Source organism: Schistocerca piceifrons, chromosome 3, assembly GCF_021461385.2.
Source record: "Schistocerca piceifrons isolate TAMUIC-IGC-003096 chromosome 3, iqSchPice1.1, whole genome shotgun sequence".
Taxonomy (NCBI): Eukaryota; Metazoa; Arthropoda; class Insecta; order Orthoptera; family Acrididae; genus Schistocerca; species Schistocerca piceifrons.
The window spans coordinates 366269291-366287073 of record NC_060140.1 but is presented as its reverse complement, the minus strand read 5'-3'; the positions used below and the strand labels follow the sequence as shown (position 1 = coordinate 366287073).

The 17783-nt window shown below is 41.6% G+C and overlaps 2 protein-coding genes across 6 annotated transcripts in view; one reads left to right on the top strand and one right to left on the bottom strand.

Annotated features, from left to right (window-relative positions):
- Positions 1-5857: 5857 nt before the first annotated feature.
- LOC124788044 lies at positions 5858-7784 on the bottom strand. 4 transcript variants are annotated; one of them, XR_007016053.1, is made up of 3 exons: positions 7697-7784; positions 6190-6292; positions 5858-6099 (listed from the first exon to the last, which is right to left on the bottom strand). XR_007016053.1 is itself a non-coding variant. In XM_047255105.1 (3 exons), the coding sequence occupies exons 1-3, from the start codon at positions 7633-7635 to the stop codon at positions 5953-5955; spliced, it is 303 nt and encodes a 100-aa protein (XP_047111061.1). In that variant the 5' UTR covers positions 7636-7721; the 3' UTR covers positions 5858-5952. The 4 variants fall into 4 exon arrangements, 2 of the variants coding, with proteins under 2 accessions (XP_047111061.1, XP_047111060.1); XR_007016054.1 differs by lacking the exon at positions 7697-7784 and adding an exon at positions 7442-7549; XM_047255105.1 differs by having other exon boundaries at positions 7583-7721.
- A 42-nt stretch (positions 7785-7826) lies between these two features.
- LOC124788043 (venom carboxylesterase-6-like) overlaps positions 7827-17783 on the top strand; it is a 147887-nt gene continuing 137930 nt past the window's right edge. Inside the window, exon 1 of one of the 2 annotated variants that reach the window (XM_047255102.1) lies at positions 7827-8104. In XM_047255102.1, the coding sequence (XP_047111058.1) occupies positions 7919-8104 (186 nt within the window). In that variant the 5' untranslated portion in view covers positions 7827-7918. The remainder of the gene's footprint in view (positions 8105-17783) is intronic. The other variant, XM_047255103.1, reaches the window with a different exon arrangement.

The window sequence follows — 17783 nt, the reverse complement described above, 5'->3', positions numbered from 1 at the left end:
GACAAATTTTCCTTCACTTGGATTTCCTGCATAATTCGTTCATCTTTGAAAATAGGGTTATCTCGAAACGAAGCAGCGTAGACGCCCACACACGTGATGCAACGAGGGGATGGGGGTGGGCAATCACCCTTATGGGTATCCCTGCCACATGAAACGCATTTGGCTGTATTGGAACACGACTGGCTGGTATGATTAAACTGCTGACACCGACAGCAACGCGAAGGGTTGGGGATGTAAAGGTGAACGACATATCCACTTTAATGTTCGATGGAAGTTGAATGCTGTCAATCATCAAGAAGAGAGTACGGGTCGGTATAAAGTCCTTTTCAACCTTTTTCAGGACTCTATTTACAGCTGTTAAGCCCTGGTCAGACAGGCAGTTTTGAATGTCCTCAATGGACAATCCGTCGAGTGAGTGTGTATAAACCACCCCGTGTGCTGAATTTAAAGTGCAGTGCAGTTCTACCCAGACAAGGAAGGTGTGTAGCAGTGTAGTTCACAGCAATTTTCGTGCCTGGAGGGCACTGATTGTTTCTAACAACAAGGTGCCATTTCGTAATCGGGAACAAGACTTTACAGGACCCACCGTTGCTTCGTCACCTTTCTGAATAATGAAAAAGTTGACTGTGGAGAATTCTTGACCTTAGTCAGACAGAGAAACAACTAGGAACTTTGGTGCTGATGGAAGAATTGTCCGTGGCTGAGACTCATTTAGCTTTTGCTTGTGGGCAGAAGTTGTAGACGTAGAGGAAACCATTGCGAAAGTACCCCTCAAGATTACTGGCATCTCCGATGGAATGCTCCTTCCTCATGGGGGCCCTCTCTGAAGGCACTCCCTACTTAAGTAATTGTCCACACCTCCCGAGAAACGGACGGAGGGACCCAACGGCACCTTCGAAAGGTACCAGCTCGGGTAATCACTCCTCCCTGGGCCTGTCCTTTACCAGAGGGTACATATGTGTCCTACCTGTCTACCCAGGGTGGGCAATTTCGCTTTACCCTGTCACAGGCTAAATGTGGGTTGGCCTTAGGACACGCACAGGGCAGAAAGACAGAGAAAGGAAGCAACAAAGAAAAGGAAATAAGAGAGGTCTCAATCGCCACAGTGGAGAGGATTGTAAAGAGAAGAGACAAGGGAAAGAGGAGGACAATGGGAGGACAGAGACTTTCCAGTAGAGAGAGCAAAGAAGAAAAACTAGTCCTACAGTCACAAGCGTCTGTCTCCGGACGTAGGCACAAAACGTACTTCCAGAGAGAGGCAGAGGGGGAAGGGGAATGGGCAAGGGGAGGGGGGGGGGAGGATCGGGGACGGGGAGGGATGAGGAAAAGGAGGGTCCAGAAGGGAAAAAAAAGCTGCACTAGCTCGGGGTCCCATGCTCACCACGCACGTATCTACAAAAGAGTTGTGGATCTCCTGACGGGTGTCTCATTTTTGGTACATTCCCTTAATTGTAGTTTCTAGTTTTTGCTTGGGTGTTTTTTCCGATTAACTATTTTTTTCTGATCTAGTTCATCAGTGGTCTACTCTGGAAAAGGAGGTGCCGGTCAATTCCTATGGGACTGAAAAGGAAGGCATAGAAGCATCTGTTGAGGGGCTGTGTTGAAAATGATTTATGTATATATCAATTAGCACTAAATCAGCAAGCAGTTTCTCCTTTAGTCTATTTAAATGTAATCCACATGTCGAATGGAATCAACTGCTCATGCCATTTACATCTATAATTGACACATTTTTAAAGTGTTTGCATATTTTCTCATATTCATATTTGTAAATGTCATTCGAGCCACCAAACAAGACAATAAAATCATGGAAGTTAGCCCGAGTTTACCAAATTCAGCAACCAAAGTACCCAGACTTACACAAAGTACCCAGATTGATGAATCCCACCGTATCCACTGCAGTTTCATGATTTAAGTGAGAAGACAGGCCACGTCCATGGCTAACACTGAGAACTGCAATTTCTGATAGTATCAAAATCATGTGATCATCTTGTAGAGCTCTTGGAACATCAGGATGCTTTTGTGTTTCTTCATTAGTAAGCACTGTTATTCTGGAGTTACCTTGATGCACCTTGTTTTTAAGGCACTTTATCACTGAGGCCATCAAAACTAGTTTTGCAACAAATGTCAAGACAAACATTGGTTACAACATTATTCCTCACAGCCTGGTGAGGCACAGACCAATTACCAATATCTAAGGCCTGCATAACTAACATTTCCACTGCAGAATTTAATAAAAAATAATACTCACTGTAATGGACAAATAAGAGGTGGAAAGAAATGCAGTACCACTAAGTATCGTTGTTTTGTGAACTAGAACTTTTGTCTGCAGTTCCTGTCTAGGGAAGCTGAAGAGAACAGTCATTCCCTTCCTTCTGCACACTGCCTGGTGCTATTATTCAACATGTAAGCTCCTGAATGAATCTTTGACTCTGCAGCAGACTGTGCACTGGTATGAAATTTCTTGGCAGATTAAAACTTTGTGTTGTATTGGGACTTGAATCTTGAACTTTTCCATTTGCCGGTTGTGCTCTCACTAACTGCACACTCCAGACACGGCCCACCCTCTAATTTCTGAACTTCACAGAAACACTCTTGCAAATCATGCTGGACTAGAAAGGCAGGATTGCAGGTTTGAGACTTTGTCAGGTATACATTTTTCATGTGTCAAGATGTTTAAATTTCAAGTGAACACTACACCAGGTGTGCTCAAGAATTTTTCAGTACAATAAGTAAATCATGTTACTTAAACTGCTTGCTCATTACTCTTACAATGTTGTCCTGTAAACGTAAATTCTCAGGCAAAATTATATGTGATAGCATGCTACAAGCATCTCACAATAATATTGATTTTTCTGCCAATGTTCATGACTTGGGCACTTTTTCATACTTTTATCATGATTACTTCATTTTCTACATCTACATCTATACTCTGCAAACCATCATGAGATGCATGGCAAAGGGTATGTCCCACTGTTCCAGCTATTAGGGTTTCTTCCCACTCGGGTTTCTTCCCACTCGATTCACGTGTGTGTGTGTGTGTGTGTGTGTGTGTGTGTGTGTGTGTGTGTGTGTGTGTGTGTGTGTGTGTGTGAGGGGGGGGGGGGGCTGTAATTATTCTAATTTTACCTTCAAGTTCCATATGTGAGCAATATGCAGGGGATTGTCGTATAGTCCCAGAATCATCATTTAAAGCCAGTTCTTGAAACTTTCTGAAGACTTTCTCAGGACATTTTACATCTATCTACAGCATCTGCCAGTTCAGATTCTTCGGTATTTCTGTGAATCTCTCCCAGGGACCAAACAAATCTCTGACCATGTGCTGCCCTTCTCTATATAATTCAATATATGGTTATTCCTATTTGGTAAAGGTCCCACACACTGGAGCAATATTCTAGAACTGGTCACATGAATGATTTGTAGACTAATTGCACTTTGCCAGTATTCTACCAATAAACCACAGTCTACCACCTGCTTTGCCCATAACTGAGCCCATGTGATTCCAATAGTGACTCATTGATATTATACTCATAGGATACTACTTTTTTTGTTTGTTTTATGAAGTGTACAATTTTATGTTTCTGAACATTAAAAGCAAACTGCCAGTCTTTGCACCATTTCGAAATCTTATCGAGATCTGATTGAATATTTATGCAGCTTATTTCAGATAGTACTTCATTATAGATAACTATATAATCTTAAAAAATCTGAGGCTACTATTAATATTGTCTGCAAGGTCATGAAATGGAAATGAGTGTTTGGCATCATTGGCTGGGAGGCCCCTTACGGGGCAGGTCCGGCCGCCTCGGTGCAGGTCTTATTACATTCGACGCCACATTGTGCAACTTGTGTGTCGGTTGGGGATTAAATGAGGATGAAGACAACACAACACCCAGTCCCTGAGCGGAGAAAATCCCCAACCCAGCCGGGAATCGAACCCGGGCCCCTCAGGACAGCAGTCCGTCACGATGACCATTCAGCTATAGGGGCGGACTTGCAAGGTCTTTAATGTAAAACATGAACAGCAAGGGCCCCAACACAATTCCACGGAGCACACCTGAAATTACTTGTACATCTGATGATGACTTTCCATCCGAGATTACATGCTGCATCCTCACTGCCAGAAAATCCTCAATCCCATCAAAAATTTCACTTGATACCCCATACGATTGTACTTTCAACAAGTAAAAGTGTGGTACAGAGTAAAATGCTTTTATGAAATTAAGAAATTCTGCATCTACATGATTGCTTTGACCCAAAGCTTTTAGTATGTCATTTGAGAAAAGTACGAGTTGGATTTCACATGATCAGTTTTTTTGGAATCCTTGCTGGTTGGCATTGAGGTCATTCTGTTCAAGATACCTCACTACATTTATTTTGAGACAAATTATTTGAAATTTCAGCTATAAACAAAATAAAAAGTTCAAATTATAAGATGGAAGTCATTGCGGAGCTTATTTGTACATTTCTCTATTGTCGTCAAATGCAAGAAACTTTTGAAAAGGATGACACATAGGTAACTTGTGTTATTTAGAAACTGCATGGGCAAATCTAATTTTCAATACCTTATTGCTCACTATTACATCCACACACAACATGATGTTTTGTAGAAGCATATGCCAAGCTGATGTTTTGTGAACCTATATTCTTGTAGTTCAAAGCTGGTAACATAATACAGAGATTTACTTGAGAGCTGTCAGTGTGTTTTCCAACAAGACTTCCACTAAGCATGTTTACTATTTGTACAACCATTAATAGAACCATATCAGCATGGATACATTGCTAACTGATTCCAAGATGCAACTGCAAGGGAGCAAACTGTTCACAAATTTAATTTTTGTGTACACATGCAAAAAGCTGTGTAAATGATCAACAAAGTTATTGTTCTAATGGTCTTCAGTTTGTCATCTACTTATTTGTATACTGTGCAATAAAGTGGTGAGAATGCATGTATGGCAAAGAGAACTACTGCTCATGCATAAAATCAATAATCTAGTTTATTATTTTACTTACTAATACATGGTAGATTTAATTTTCTCTCAACGGTAACATTTAGATTATTTTGTAAAGCTACAATCCCGTTGGTCTAAAATTATATACTGGCTCAAATTTTGTTTCTCACACTTCATTAAGGAGAAAACTGATGTGTGCTAGTTATATTGCTTCAGTGTTGTTTATTTTACTTTAATATAAAACTCCCGTGAGTACTGTACATATGTATCACGATATTCAGTTGAAAGATAACGCTCACGGCATTCATGTAGACGTTTGAGTCCATTCTTGTAAGCCCGAAGCCCAAATTCTGTTACATTTCCCTATCAAAGAAAATACCCATCACTATTTTGTTCAGTAGAGACTTATGTCTACTAAATATTTGCAGAGTTTATTTTCAAAGTACTTATTGAGAAATAACTTACATAGTTTAAAGCAAAATCTTGATCCGGAAGCCATGCCTTAGACTGTGTGTTGAAAGTTCTTAACCTAGGTCCACAAAGCCCTTTTGGATGTATTCTGTAATGCAGGTCATAGCTTGATGAGAAATTATTTTTGTAGCCATCAAGTGTGGGCAGTACTCGATCACTCTGAAAATTTTGTAATGCCAAAATGAGAAAAAGGAGATTCCTTTTAGACTATGACTATCACTTTCTGCTTTACACACATTTTCCTGTGTCTTTATGTCGCCCATTAAATCATCTTCAGTGGGCTTTGGTGGGGCACAATAATCTGTGGCATATACAGATTTATGCTGAAAGCTCTTTTGACTGTAGCAACTGCGCTTTTCAAACCAGTTGCCTACTAGTACTCCTGGGCTATACATGTTAATAAAATGTCGAATAATGCGAAAAGAAAAAAATGGTTTACAGCACTTTTTTTAAATTACTCTTAGAATTCGATACACAGAAATTGGTTGCCAAGCAACAAAATTAAAAGATAGAATCTTCTGTCAATTATCTAGGGTTTTGTGTTTTGACTCCCATTAGGTTGCACATAATGTTGTGAAACTGCTCGCAAAAGCTCGTTGACAGCATACATTTTTCTGTTCACTGCGTTCACACTATCAGCCATCTCTTCCATCAATACTGGAATGTCAGCCATTACCTGCAATGTGTCATACAATACATGTTAAGAAGTATTTGCACTTACTGCGTTTTATGTCACGGTGGTACACGGCAACATCTCTGGACTTACCGCAGAAGTTGCGTAGTACAAGGCCTCTCTCGCCTCCCTTTTGTCTGTTGGGAGCTCACGTTGGCGTCCTGATGTGAAATCTCTGGACATTGTTGTAGCAAAGCTGAAATTGTGATACATTACCAGCAAGTGGACTGGTTACAAATCTTACACAAATATTCCGCGAGCCAAAAAAATAGAAACACCGAAAAAGCTTCTATGTTTACAGTAACGTCGTAATGATCACTCACGAATTAGGATATTCAAATTCCTAAAAATTTCGACAAATGGCTTGTTACACAATGTGGCCCACTCTCCTATTTATATTCCTTAATGTCAATAGTACGAATTGTTAAGTAATCAAATCAGATTGTGTTTATACGACAGCCCCGTATGTAGTGTTTTCAAAAGAAAATCGACGAAAGATTAAATTAATTGCGACGTGCACACAAGAATTTAAAGTTTTGTTTCCCGCTTGTGGAACTGGAAAAAACCAAAATGTGTGGTGCAAATGTAAATAGTAAGTGCTCACTGCCATGCACTTAGCTGAAGTTTGCAGAGTACCTTATGCATGTCAATCTACTTGGATCCCTGTCGGAATAAAGGCGCCAGGTGAAACATAGGAATTTTACTTCAGTTTCTCTCACAATATTGCATTCTATTTTGGTCTCGAAACGCATGGTTTTCGAACACAAATCGAAGGTCTTGGTTCTTCATGTTGCAAGTTATCTGTCTTCATTTTTGGTAGGACTGAAGGTTTTCGCTTTCTCGCGCAGTCTATCCAGTCTTTGGACAGGCGAACGATGTAGCTTTGGTAATTACTGCGACGGATTTATTCATTTTTTTAAAATGATTCCATGTTAGCGATAAGTATACGCTCTCAATTGAATAACACTCGAAACGCAACTGGACTGCACTTAATGTGATCATCAGAGTGATTATTCATATTTTCATCTTATCCATTTTATGTTACGGTAATCTTGTATTGTTGTTTGCTATTCAACTAACTATGATTTAATTATGATGTCTGTGTTATTTTAAAGGTATGAATACTATTGAAATCCTCTCTCCCTACATCTATACAGATGACTTAACGAATAAATAAAAAATATAAATATATACATGACATAATGAATTTAGCAGACAATTCGCGTACTAATTTTAACAAAACGTAAAGGCCTTGCAGGAATTATACATCACATTGTGTCGAAAACAACGAAAGCGAACTACTTTTACTTCATATTCTGTTCTACACTATAAATGAAATTCTTACATAAGTTGCCACGGTACGCTACTATACGCAGGGCGCTCTACTCGAGCGATTAACATCGTTAAACTTGCACGGGTGAACAGCTGATACAGGCAGAACGCGGGAAAGAAGAACGGTTTTAAACAAAATGAAAAACCACGATACCTTTCTGCTTCTTGCTTATGTAAATCCAATCGAGATGATTTGTTATATAACATCTTAATCCTTTGAATCTAAAAACTACTATGCACGCCAAATCATACTATATTCTAGACGTACCTACTGCACAAGACTTAAATCTAATCCTGGAAGCCGCCTCTATTATGTGAAGTGTGAACACTATGCTGTAGTGGTACGATTGGCTACAATCTATCAGTGTGCCAACCTCTATACCAAGTTTCTCTACTTGTCAACCATGAAAGGGGAAGTGCAAACGGCCGGTAGTTGATAAGCTTGTATCAGCGTGTACAGTGTGCAGACGAATTCTGCCAAGAGAGCGCGATGTTTGATGTAGTACTAAGTTTACAGGTGATGTGTGTGCTTCTGTCTGCGATCACGGCGGTAGAAGTGTACACAAATTCCGGACATGTGAGGGGCCGTACATATTCAACGAAAAATGGAAAACAGTACGCTGGTTTTCATGGAATACGTTATGCTGCCCCACCGCTTGGTCAGTACAGGTTTAAGGCGAGTATATAATGGTTCTGATATCAATCTAAACAAAATCATAACCTCGGAAAAAAACGTGAAGTCCAGCTGTAAGTCGGTGACATAATTGATGTAAAATTTTTCAGATATAGTTTCTGTTGGTTTTTCAGCACTGACGGTGTGACGAAATTTGTTAATAGGCCCCTACAAGAAAATCCCGGAATATATTTGAACATATGATCATAAATTCAATTACACAAAGTTTTTAATAGGCCCCATCGTGTGGGACATCTTTCAGAAATACGCATGTGATAGATATTTTTTTCCTTTGAACTGCATTAATAACTGTCGTTAGTGACATTGGCGATCTTATTTATAGTGGAAACTTGCCAATGTGTAGTACGTTTGAAAGAGAGTTGATCTGAATTTTAGAAAATCATTAGACAGAAACTACTAACTTGAGAATTGCTGTACTTCGTGCCATTCCAGTAACCTGGATCACATCTGTCATGTGCCCATATAATATGTGTGCGTTATTATTTGTAATGGAGGCTTACAGCAATGAATATCGCACCGTGCAATGCTAACATTAGTTTCAAATATTCAGGTAGAGGCCAGATGTGGACTCAAAATTCACATAGTAAATTAGGTGTGTTGTGGTATGTAAGTCAATGTTTATCATCATACCAGGTATGCGAGGGACTTGATTTTTAGTGAATATAGTGGCCTAGATATAGAACTGAAAGTATAACTTCACATATCTAAATGCTGTAGCAAAATTATAGCTATTCCATCCAGTGTTAAGTAAGATGCCATGTCAACATGTATTTAACAATTGTTCTGGGAGATGGAACTATTGGTCATTTCATTAAAGCATTCACTCCCCAGATCCCATGGAAAAAAAGTGACAGACAAGTATTTTTGAAACACATTGTAATCATCTTTGCCATAATCTTTTTTGTCTTCAATATCAGCAGGATGTCGTCCACTTCTAGAAAAAGACCATCTCTGGATTTTTTCATGTGTTACATTCTTAATGTGCTATGTCATTTCCTAATTTTCAGTTTTGTTGAGGCGTGTTTTCTTATTTCTTTGAGTCCAGCTACATGTGGGTGACCCATTGTAACTTTAGCCCCATTAATTTGCATGCTCCTTCAAATGCCATTTCATTTTTATAATAGCCACAACTGAGTCTTGTATTCTTTAGTCTCATATCAGGTTGATTTGTTGTCCAGCCTCTTGTACCAATTCCCAGCATGCTCATTTCCATTACCCAGTCACCAAACCACAGATTTTGAGTGGTTTTGTGATCAGGCGCAGTAAATGAATCGTGAAAAATAAGCCTGTTTATGCAGAGTTTATTGTAATGTATTAGGCCTACAGCTTACACCTAACAGGAGGCAATGATACACACACAGAATAAACGCAAACACCAAAGCATCTAAAGAATGGAAGATATACAAATCAAAGAAACAGTCTTGCTTCTTTAAGATAACGCTATCATTGTATAAGTAACAGTTTTATCATTGACATGCCATGTCATATGACTGTAAGTCAAAACTAGCAATATGTGCTGATTGCAAATTTGTTTCAGACACATAAGGTGTATGGTTTTGAAAACACTTTTTAGTTTTCTAATAGCACTCCATACCATATTTACCTTTCTGTTTTTCTTTTACTTCATGTCCCACTTATTAAAGTGTCCTAGATACAGAAACTCATTAGTCAGTTCTATTATTTTGTTCTTAATTTTTGTCATTTTCTTTTCAGTGCTTGTTGTCGATGCATTACTTTTTGTCTCATTATAAACTATTTTCAGGCTTGCTTATTTTATTTTATTTATTTATATGTTCTCTGATCATTTGGCACCACAGTCAGATGCATTACAGAAATAGTATGAAGTTGGCCAAAGCCTTATCAAAGGAACCATGCCAGTATTCACATCAGCAACCTAGTACAACCCAATTCAGGATGATTGGACAGGTTACGAACATTGCATCTCCTGAATCTTGAGACCAGTGCATTAACAATGGTTTAGCTACTTCCTTTGGTGTATGATTTGGAAAGAAAACCACATGTAGCTAGACTACAAGCAGCTTACATCATACACAAGAAGTGTAATCATTGTTATAACTAGAAAATCAAACTTTGTTATATGAAACTTCTAGAAAATATAAATTCATGAACACCTGTGAACACTGTTCCCATCATAACTATTCTTGCACCTGATTCCCCTCTGGAGTCTGAAATTTAGAAGACCAGAAACTAACAACAGGAACATTCTTGGGTGAAGAATAACACAGCATAGATGGTACATCTGTTAACAGATTAAAAAGTAAAACAACAGATAAGGACCTATATTTCTGTAAGGTGACACATTCACTTACAATGTAGAAGCACTTCTTGTGCAGTGTGTAAAAGCCCCTAAAAGCTGTTTTCTTCTCCAACCTCTTTATGTATATTGGCAATGTATTATAAAGAATGACACAGAAGTGGCTTGCATGCCTTTGAGTATAAGCTGCTCTTGCTTGCACTACGTGGGTGGACCCACAGTAGTGATGGTTATAACTAGGGTAATTACTTTTAGTTTTCAGGCCTCCAGTCTTAGATCTTATTATCAACACATTTATGTATGTGAAGGGTATTGTAAGTGCACACAACTCCTTAAATAAGGGCTTGCAGTGACCTATTCTAGTGCTGTGTGATAAGACTTGAATAGACTTTTGCTGTAATGTAAAAACTTCACTTACTTGGCCATAAGTTTTATCACAAAAAACTATTCCATAAGCTACAGGGGACAGGAGGAAATGAAAGTAAGTCATTGTAGTGCTTTCTGAGGAGTGTAGTTCTGAAATTATTCTTAGAGCAGAACATGTTGAACTGAACTTCTGGGAGTTTTGTTTCATGGTCTTTCCAGTTTGTGATCGACATATGTTCCTAAAAGTTTTGTGTATCATACGCTATCTAACTCATTCCTGCCCAGTACAAATTGGAGACTTTTCTTTCCCCAGGTTGAATGTAATTTGTTTTCTTCACAGCAAGGGTCAGCCAGTTGGAATTGAACCATTACTGCACGGGTTTAAGGACTTCATCAGTTATCGTAGACAGTGAGTCTGCAACATGATTCACTATTACACTGTTGTAATCTGCAAACAACATGATCCTGGCTGCAGTTTCTGCTGCCTGGGTGTCATTTATATGCGGTTTCCCTCCTAGAATATTCGGTACTCGGGGACATGACAGGAATGCTTGTTTGAAGAAAAACACTTAATATGGACATATATCCTATCCTGAATGGTTTGAGATAGAACACATTTAATGTACATTTGTTTTTGGGCTACTGGCATGCACATAAGTGTCTTACAGGACAGAATTACCTGCATTTTTTTCATAAAATTTGTTTGTTGAACACAATGAGGTTGTTTCTTCGGCCACGCAGATTGCAATTTACTCCCAGTATAATGGAGGTCCTTTTCATTTTACCAGGCTTATGAGGGATCATCTTAGTCGCGCTTGCCCTAATCAATGGATTGGTCATGGTAGTAATATTGACAGGATACGGAGTTCACTACACCTTACATCATTAGATTTTTTTTTATGAGGTTGGGTAAAGTATGAGGTGTACAAATGAAAGACGAATACACAAGATATATGGATGGTTGCAGCATGGATATTGCTGCCCCCATTAGAGAACATGCAGACACACTTTGACAAGCAACAGAACAGATTCTCCCAAGAGTGCACAGATGCATTGAAGTTGATGGAATATTCAAATGTTTGTTGTGAACTGTACAACAGCTGTAATGTTATGTGTACAATAATACAGGGTGTACATAAAGTATGGGAACACTTTCAATTATTTATTGCACAAGAACTAAACATTGTACAGGTGTCATACATATTGCATTTTGAAGAGAAATTATGAAGTTTTTTTTTTAAAAACAAAAATTCAGTATGCGAACCATGAGTGACCCGGCAGATGTCAATACGGTAATTGAATTCTTGCCATACCTGTCCCAACATGGCATCGTCGACTGTGGCAGTTGCTTCCCCTATTCTCTCTTGGAGCTTTGCTACATCATGTGGTAGAGGTGGTAAATATACCAGATCTTCAATATGTCCCCACAGAAAAAAGTCACATGGCATGAGATCTGGTGATCAGGGGGGCCATTTCATGCTACAGCTGTCCCCTTCTGTAGCATGGCCAATCCATCAATGCGGCAACTCCGTGTTCAGGTACCCATGAACTTCACGATGAAAATGGGGTGGAGCCTCATCCTGCTGAACTGTGAGCAGAGAGTCCAATTGCATTTGAGGGATCAGCCATTGCTGCATCATGCCCAAACAGGAATTTCCAGTAACAGTGCTCTCAGTGAAGAAGAATGGCCCATACAGGTTTTGATGTGAGAAGGCACAAAAACATGTACCTTTTAGGAATTTGTTGTGCCAGTGGTAAATGACCTTCCTTGTTGGTGGCTTCTTACCGTACTTGGTTCTAAACGTCCATTGAACAGCTGTAGCACAGTTGGTTTTTGTCGAACTCCAACACAAAGAAAGCTCGCTCCACACCTGAGTTCGTTATGTTTGCGACTAGTGCTGACTATCAGCAAATTACCAAACTATGCTGTGGCGGGGGGAAAAAAAAAAACATTTCAGGGTTTCTCTTCAAATAGACATATGTCTGTACAATGTTTGGTTCTTGTGCAATAAATAATTGAATCTGTTCCCGAACTTCATGTGCACTCTGTACTTAAAGGTGAATGTGTTAAAAATATGTATTTTTCTATTGATACTTCGTAAAATGCATATTATAATGTTTGCTAACTGTTATACATATGTAAACCTGACAGTGTATTGAATAAAACAGAAAATAAATAGTAGTGTACATTAAATACATAGTGTCTCAGAAATTGTACAGAATAAAGCATGTGTCAATACAAAGTTTTTTTGCCTTGAATGATTGTTCCTATTATGATTAGGATTAGCTGATAGGAGTTCCACAACCTCTGATCATATTTTGCAAATATGACTGAAATCACTTGTCTTCTGTCACTTCTATTCTCACTGCATCATGATTATCTAGAATAGTTTCATGATCAACAGCATCAAAAGTGCCCTCCCCCCCCCCCCCACCCCCCCCCCCCCCCCCCCCAGCGGGTCCACAACTCTTTTGTGGGTACGTGTGTGGCGAGCACGGGACCCAGAGCTAGTGCGGCTCTCTTTCCTTTCCGGGCTGCATACCTTACTTTTCCACATTCTTCCCCATCCCCCCCCCCCCTGCCCCTCACCCCTTCTCCTTCTCCCCCTATGGGAGTATGTTTCGTGCCCATGTCCGGAGACGGACACTTATAACTGTGGGACAGTCTCTCTTTGCTCTCTATGCTGAACAGTCTGTCCTCCCTTTGTCCTTCTCTTTTCCTTGCCTCTTCTCTTTATCCTCTTCTCCACTGTAGCATTTGAGACTTCTCTTATTTTCCTTTCTTTGTTCTTCCCTTTCTCTTTCTTTCCTCCTGGAGCGTGTCTGAAGGAGGCCGACCCACGTGTTCCCACGCGTAGCCAGTGATGGGGAAACGCATAATTACCCATCCCGGGTAGAGAGGTAGGACATATACGTACCCCCTGGTAATGGCCAGACCCAGGGAGGGGCAATTACCTGAGCTGGTACTTTCCGAGCGTGCCGATTGGTTCCTCCGTCCGTTTCTTGGGAGGTGTGATCTGAGGTGTGAACAATCACCTGAGGCGGGAGTGCCCTCAGAGAAGTCTCCCACAAGGAAGGAGTGCGCCATCAGAGACGTCGGTAATCATGGGGATACTTATGCAGTGGTTTCCTCTACGTCTACAACTTCTGCCCACAAGCAAAAGCTAAATGTGTCTCAACTATGGACAATTCTTCCATCAGTACCAAAGTTCCTTGTTGTTTCTCTGTCTGACTATGGTCAAGACTTCTCCACAGTCAACTCTTTCATTATTCAGAAAGGTGACGAAGCAACTGTGGGTCCCGTAAAGTCTTGTTCCCGATTACAAAATGGCATCCTGTTGTTAGAAACAATCAGTGCCCTCCAGGATTGAAAATTGCTGTGAACTACACTGCTACACACCTTCCCTGTCTGGGTGGAACTGCACCGCACTTTAAATTCATGACGCGGGGTGGTTTATACATGCTCACTCAACGGGTTGTCCAGTGAGGAAATTCAAAACTACCTGTCTGACCAGGGCGTAATGGCTGTATACCGAGTCATGTAAAGGGTTGACAAGGACTTGGTACCAACCCGTACTATCTTCTTGACATTTGACAGAGTTCAACTTCCATCGAACATTAAAGCGGGCTATGAGATAATTTCAGTTCGCCCTTACATTCCCAACCCTAAGCGTTGCTATCGGTGTCAGCGGTTTAATCATACCAGCCAGTCGTGTTCCAATCTGGCCAAATGCGTTGTGTGTGGCTAGGATGCCCATGAGGGTGCTTGTCCGCCTCCACCCCTCGTTGCACCAACTGTATGGGTGACCACGATGCTCCCTCTAGAGATGAACCACTTATTCAGGAAATAAGAGTGAAGGGAAAGGTGTCTACATTTGCTGCTTGTAATTTATTTGCCAGTCGAAAGCCCACTATGCCTCCAGCAGGTAAATATAACACTGTCCTTGCATCTCCTCAGCCTACTAAGGAGGCAGCCACGCAGACTTGTGATCTCACCTTTAGTGCCACGGTCGTCAGATCGACCAGCGAAGATCGCCCGTTCAACCTCCTCACTATCACCTGCTCACTCTACGGCTCACCCTTCATCGGCTTCTGCTAAATCACGAGCCCCAAAATCAGACACCCGGACTTCCAAAAGAGAGGCTACTCGCGAAGATTTTTTATGTACACTGACTTCACAACCATGGATTCCTCCCTCATCTCCACATCCTGTTTCCAAGAAGGCTCATAAGAAACAAAGTTCCTCTCCTTCTCTGCCACGGCGTGTCTCATCTACAGTGCCACCTGGCGGTAACTGCACTCGACAATCTTCTGTGTCGCCAAAGCGCACTGCTGGTGGCAGGAGCTGGCCCTGAACAACCTATGGATCAGGATCTTCTGCCTTTGGCTGAATGCTGTTCCATGCTGTCGGCCACCGCTCTCAGCAATCATTGAGTTGAGAGCAACCGTGGTAGGATACTTCCCTTTTCTGTCCACCATATGTCAATTATACATTGGAATATCCGCGGCATTAGAGCCAATTGGGATGAATTGTCGATCCTCTTATGATCCTACTCACCGGTCATCTTCTGTCTTCAGGAAACAAAGCTGTGTCCTCATGATCGCTTTGTTTTCCCTCAATTTCAGTCAGTCCGGTTTGATCTTCCCCCTTTTGTTGGCACTCCAGCACATGGGGGACGTACGATTCTTCTCCATGATGCTGTCCATTATCACTCAATACCCTTAAACAGTTCCTTCCAAGTTGTTGCTGTCCATCTTTCCCTTTCTGGATACACCTTCTCTCTTTGTACCATATACATTCCATCGTCCACCCTGATGGCAAGAGCTGATCTCCTTCATCTCCTTGGTCAGCTCCCGCCCCCCTATTTGCTGGTTGCGGATTTCAGTGCCACCATCCACTTTGGGAATCTCCACATCCTTGTCTGCAAGGCTCCCTATTGATTGACATCTTCCACCTAGCGGATCTTGTTTGCCTCAACACTGGGAAAGCAACATTTTTGTCTGCCTCCATGACAAATTTCTCTCATTTGGACCTTTCAGTTGGTACTGTTCAGCTAGCTCGGCACCTTGAATGGTTCACACTTGCTGATACACACTCGAGTGACCATTTTCCATGTGTCCTTCGATTGCAGCCACAACTGCCATCTCTGCGCCCAAGATGCTGGAAGTTTGCCCAAGCCGATTGAACACTTCTTTCGTCTCTAGCGACATTCGATGACCGTCAGTTTCCTAGCACTGATGATCAGGTCACTCATGTTACAGAAGTTATTCTTACAGCTGCGGAATGTTCAACACCTTGCACCTCCAATTTTCCCCGGCACCCCCCTCCCATCCCCCCCACTCCCCCCCCACCCCCCCCACCCCCCCTCCCAGTTCCTTGGTGGAATGAGGCATCCCATGATGCAATATGTGAGCGGCGACATACTCTTCGCGTTTTCCGCCATCATCCTACTTTGGCCAACTGTATCCACTACAAGCAGTTATGTGCACGATGCTGTCGCATCATCCGTGATAGCAAGAGGCTGGGACTTCTTTACTAGCTCTTTTAACATCTTCACTCCCTCCTCAGACGTTTGGAGTTGAATTCGACGGTTGTCTGGCACGCCTAGTTTCTCCCCGATCTCTGGGCTCACTGTCGCGCATCATACCTTAGTGGACCTAGTTGAAATTTTTAACTCATTGGGTCAACAGTTTGCGGAGATTTCGAGCTCTCCAAATTTTCCCAGAAGATGGCGGGACGCTATTGTCGTTGCTGTTCTGAAACCTGGAAAGGACAAACATCTCCCCTGTAGCTATTGCCCCATTTATTTCACGAGTAGTGTATGTAAGATTTTGGAGTGTATGGTGAATTGCCGTTTAGACAGGTGGCTGGAGTCCCGAAGCCTTTTAACACCTGCGCAATGCGGTTTCTGAAAGCATCATTCTGCAGTTGACCATCTTGTTTCTCTCTCCTTTTTATATCGTGAACAATTTTCTCAAGAAACGCCAAAAGGTAGCAATATTTTTTGATCTGGAGAGAGCGTACGGTGCCCCTTTTTATTTGTGAATTTATGGCAGAGCGCACATTTAAAGTGTGACTGAACACTACTGTCTCCCGTACTTTCTCCCAAGAAAACGGGGTACCCCAGGGCTCCGTGCTAAGTGTTGTACTGTTTGCTATAGCCATAAATCCAATTATGGGTTGTCTCCTTCCCGATGTCTCGCGCTCCCTCTTTGTGGACGATTTTGTGATCTACTATAGCTCTCAATGGACCAGTCTTCTTGAACGACATTTTCAAGGATGTCTCGATCGCCTCCTCTCTTGGAGCATAGAAACCGGCTTCCGCTTTTCTCCCAGTAAGATCGTTTGTGTCAATTTTGGCATCGTACGGAGTTTCTTCCACCTTCCCTACATCTAGGCCCTGTCAACCTTCTATTCGCAGACATTTCTAAATTCTTGGGTCTTATGTTTGACAGAAAACTGTGCTGGTCCTCTCACATTTCATATCTTTGGGCTCACTGCCTGCGATCTGTCAACACCCTCCGTGTTCTGAATGGTACCTCCTGGGGAGTGGACCGAGTGGTCCTTCTCCACCTCTATTGCGCCTTAGTGTGCTTGAAATTGGACTATGGAAGCATAGTTTATGCCTCTGCTCGTCTGTCTAGTCTTCGGCCCCTCGATTCTGTCCAGCACCGTGGATTGCGTTTAGCGTCTGGAGGTTTTTACACCAGCCCTGTGGAAAGCCTTTATGATGAGCCTGCTGAACCTCCGCTGTACAATCGGCGAGCTGTCCTTCTGAGTTGTTATGCTAGCCATCTGTCTTCCATGCCTGCAAATCCGGCCCATGACCTTTTTTTCGAAGCCTCCTTGGATTTAGGGTTTGCAGGCCGCCCTTCTTCTCTACTACTGCCAGGAGTCTGCTTCTGTCAACTACTATGTTCTTTTTCCTTCCACTTTCCTAAAACTTTCTTGACAACTGGGGGTACAGCACCGCCTTAGCTCTGCCCCTGGACCTGCCTGCTCCGTGATCTTTGTCAGCT